A 4,361-nucleotide genomic window follows, 5' to 3' on the forward strand; every position below is an offset into this window, starting at 1 on the left:
CCTGCCCCTCTTGCTGGGTGGGCAGAGGTGGCCAGGGTGGCGAGTTCCCTGCTAAAGGCAGCGGCCCCTAGGAGACTTCTTCCCCCAGCTCTGCAGGCCGCCCGGGCTCCAGCTGTGCTTAGGGAGGAGGATCTGGAGGAAGAGGAGGAGGAGGAGGAGGAGGACGAGGAGGGGGATTTCCTGACAACCGGGTCGCAGGTGAGCTGCCCTCTCCTTCAGAGCTCAGTAACCAGGCAGGGTTTCCTTGGGGGCTTGGCACCTGCTGCCTGGAGCCCCTGTGGCAGGGGCACTGTGGCCCTCGGCCGAGCCCAGGCCAAGCTGGGAAATGGCTGCAGGAAGTGCCAGGCATCCTGAGCCCCGCGGGATGAGGTTCCCCTCCCCTGGGCCGACCCTTCCCAGGCCTTTAGAATGTCCTGGTCGCGCTGCCTGCCGCCCACTCACCTGCGCTGTGCAGCTCCTCAGAGGCCTGGCTCTCCCAGGTCAGGCTGTGCCCCGTCCCCGGAGTGCCCGTCACTTGTCCGGGCTCTGATTTCCTGCGGAGCCAGTCAGATCAGGCTCCTGTGCCCACACTCGGTTCAGCTGGGGCCGCCTGTCTACCAGGTGCGGGCCCTCGCGTGGCTGACGTGACCACTGGCTTGAGGCAAACAGTGAAGTAGGAGGGGACGAGGCGGCCACACAGCACCGCCGTGAGGCCTGACCTCCGTGTGAATCCCGGCCCTGCCCCATGCGAGCTGGGTGTTCACCTCTGTGAGCCCGGGCCCCTCCTCTCTGGATGGGAATGGGGTCCCTGCCTCGAAGGGCCATGGCCGGGCCAGGAAGCCCCGTGCTGTCGGGCTCCGTAGGCCTGCTGGTGACGGGCTTGGGCTCTGTCCGCTGGGTTCTGTCTCAGGGCCACGGTCATCCTGCTGCGGTCATCTTCACTCTCCCCTGGGGGCCCTGCCCTTCACCTGGGCCGCGTGGAGCGGTGACCGGGCGCTGTGTTCCCCAGGGGCTGGTGACCTTTGAGGACGTGGCTGTGTACTTCTCCCTGGAGGAGTGGGAAAGGCTGGCGGCTGCGCAGCGGGCCCTCTACCGAGAGGTCATGCAGGAGAACTACGGCATTCTGGTGTCCCTGGGTAAGGAGGCCTCTGTCCCAGGAGGCAGCCCGGCGCGAGGGCTGCCAGGGGCTTCGCTGTCTGGAGCCGCGAGGTCTTGGAGAAGGGGGTGCTGGTGCCAGCCCACCGCCCAGGGGGTCCCCATGGACAACCCTGCTTCTGGATGGGTGGGTGGGGTTATGGGGGTCCCAGCAGTGCCATGAGCCAGGTGGACATGTTCTGGAGATGCCAGGTCTCAAGGGGTGACGGAGGAGAGGGGTGGGCACCCCGCAGGTGTGCGGAGGGGCTTGGCGGGAGAGCCAGGGTGTCGGGCGAAGCTTGAGAGAGGGGAGTGTGGGGTTCCCAGAGGGGCAGGGAGGGGGCGGTGGTCCTCGGAGGATGGAGGAGAGAGGGACTGAGGACTGGAGGGGACAGTGTTGTGTGGGGTGAGGGCGGCCTCAGGCACAGCCACAGCCTGTCTGCTTTTCTCCATGCCAGGGTACCCCATCCCCAAGCCGGACCTGATCTTCCGGCTGGAACAAGGAGAGGACCCTTGGGTCCCAGACAGCCCCCGTCCTGAGGAGGGAGACATTGTCACTGGCGTCTATACAGGTGAGCGTGAGACGGAGCCTTGTTGGGTTTCTGCCAACACCGCTTCTCGGAGCTTTGCCCGACTTTGGCCTTCACCTTGGCCTGGTGCTGGTGGTCTGAGCTGTGGGTGGGCTTTGCAGAGACGGGGCGGCCACACGGGCTGACCTGCCTCGTGGGCTGGCTTCTCTCGGCCTCAGTCTGCGGAGAGGCGAGGGCTGGGAGGTCCCTAGAGAACCTAGTTTCCTTTTAGGCGGCTTTACAAGTGACCCTGTCCTGGCCTTGGAGTCCCTGGGTATTTCTTGTCTTGTTTTGTTTGCAAACGGTTGTTAGTGACCGGCTCAGAGGGGCCGCAGGTGCAGAGCGGACTGTGGGTCCTGGCACTGCCCGAGCCCGTCCTCTGGCTGCTCCATCCGTTCGGCATCTCTGGACAGTGGGTCCCTCTGAGCTCCCCCCTCTCCCCGGGAAGCCCCAGGGACAGCCCTCTGGCCGGGCGGGCAGCCCTGGGCCTCCGGGGAGACTTGGAGAGGTTCTTACAGGAAGCTCAGGGGGCAGCGGTCTCTGGGGGCCTGGAACCTGGCTCTGGCCCTGTCCCCCCATCTGTCTGGGCCTCACCTCACTCGTCTGGAGAATAAAGAATGTGAACTAATCTGTAGTTTCCTCTGAGGACGGCGGACGGTGGGTTCTGTGCGGTGTCTCGCGGAGGCCTGCGCGTCTCAGTGTTTCGGAAGGTTCGGGAAGGCCTTGCACAGGAGGCGCACTGGGCTGTGGGCTGGAGTGACGCCAGTCTAGTGAGGGTCACTGATGTCTCATGCCAGTCACATGCCTGGATAGACTCACAGACGTGTTTTAAAATAAAAAAAATACAGAACAGCACAGACGGCGTGTTCTTCAGAGTGTTTCCTCCGTGCTTTGTGCTCAGACAGCGTGTGGAGCAGCGGCACCAAGGACACTGACCGCGGTGGGCTCAGCCTCGGGCCTCATGTTCCACTGGGCGGCAGGTGGGCTGTCTGCCCAGGAGCCCATTCCTGGGACCCTCCTGGGATCTGTCCCGACTTCAGAATCAGGAGGTCTGGCCAGCCAGACACATCGCTGCCGCCTCCAGAATGAGACTGGGATAGTGGTGATTGTCCCAGAGGGTCTTCGAGCAGCGGTCCTCAACCTGTGGGTCGCGACCCCTTTGGGGGTCGAACGACCCTTTCACAGGGGTCGCCTAAATACATCCTGCATATCAGATATTTACATAACGATTCATAACAGTAGCAACATGACAGTTATGAAGTAGCAACAAAAATAATTTTATGGTTGGGGGTCACCACAACATGAGGAACTGTATTAAAGGGTCGCGACATCAGGAAGGTTGAGAACCACTGGTCTTAGAGGGATGTGTGTCCCGTGTACAGGCAATCTCAGAAAAGCTGCCTGGAGGTGAAGGGGTCACGGGCTGGCATTGGCCAGTCTCTCGTCACAGGATCTATTTGTACCTCATTTTCCGTGGTTCCAGGAGAGTCCTGGGGTGGAGCCACCATGTGCCTGTGAAGCTAGCTTGGAGCCTGTTCAGGGACCCCACCCCTCACCCCCAGCCCCACCCATCCGCGGAGTCTGAGGTGTAGGATCCAAGCACAGTGTTAAATGCTGGCGTCACTCTGCAGGATGAGTTAACTGCAGCCTGTCTGCTAAACTGCCCCTCACCCCGCACCCCCCTTTTTCTGTGCAGCCGACCCCGTTGAGGACTGAGGGTCTGGGCAGGACAGATGCTGACTGGTCTAGTCCAGCGGTTTGTGTTTCTAGATGTAACCTTGCAGAACATAAATTTATTCCTCTTGACAAGTTGGGGCACATCTAAGGTTTGGGTTCTGGCCAGACTCTCCCACGCAGGCGGCTACAGCAGGGTGCACGCCTGGTGGACACAGCATGAAGTGAACAGAGAGAGCAGGGTGCGCGGCTTGCCTGGGGCGGGGCTTCCTCTGTTCCCGGTGTGAGGGTGCTTGCTCCAGAAATACAGTTCCCTCCAGTGTGCAGGCGGCCGGCACTCCCACTGTCCACCAGGAAGCCCTGAGCACCCGGCCGGGTCTATCCTCTGTGCCGAGGGGAGGTGGGGGACAGGACAGCAGGAACTTGGGACTCCTTGCCCTTCCTGATGGGAAGTGGCTTGCAGCTCAGTCTCCACCGACCAAGGACCATTTCCCAAAGGCACAGCCACTTAGAAAAAGCCAAGCTGGGGACGGCTTCACAGGGAAGCTGGGGCTGTGCCCGCACCGTTGGTAGAGCCTCCTGGGGTGCCTGCAGAGAGCCCCAGATCCCCTGGCCCAGGGCAGGCTTTCCTGGTTCTGCTGGGGGGCAAGGAGGGCCCCTGGTTGCTAGTCAACCTCAGGCTGGTGGAGAGGAGCCCAGAGGGCGAGGGGCGAGGAGCGATGAGCAAAGCCTGCAGGGCCCCTGGCCCGGCTCCTCCCAGCTCGCCTGCCTCCCCTGTTCCCTGCAGGTGCCTGGTTCTGGACCGACGACATGGAGGACCACGAGGAGGAGGACGAGGAGGACTTCCTGGCAGAGGTGGCCGAGGAGGAGAGCGAGCCCCCCGGACTGTGGTCGGCGGCCTATGGTGTGGGGGACGTGCCCGGGACGTGGGGCCCTGACGACTCGGATTCGGGGCAGACCTCGGAGGGCTGGGGGCTCGGCCCCGGGGGCCTCGGGGCCCTGGCC

At 63.0% G+C, this 4,361-nt stretch overlaps 1 protein-coding gene across 1 annotated transcript in view; it reads left to right on the forward strand.

Moving 5' to 3' along the window:
* Positions 1-4,361, forward strand: part of ZNF316 (zinc finger protein 316) — a 9,990-nt gene that overhangs the window by 4,544 nt on the left and 1,085 nt on the right. Inside the window, exons 2-5 of the mRNA XM_015565148.1 lie at positions 89-198; positions 989-1,115; positions 1,572-1,685; positions 4,144-4,358. Coding sequence (XP_015420634.1) covers positions 89-198; positions 989-1,115; positions 1,572-1,685; positions 4,144-4,358 — 566 coding nt within the window. The remainder of the gene's footprint in view (positions 1-88; positions 199-988; positions 1,116-1,571; positions 1,686-4,143; positions 4,359-4,361) is intronic.

This window comes from Myotis davidii, unplaced genomic scaffold, assembly GCF_000327345.1.
Source record: "Myotis davidii unplaced genomic scaffold, ASM32734v1 scaffold399, whole genome shotgun sequence".
NCBI lineage: Eukaryota > Metazoa > Chordata > Mammalia > Chiroptera > Vespertilionidae > Myotis > Myotis davidii.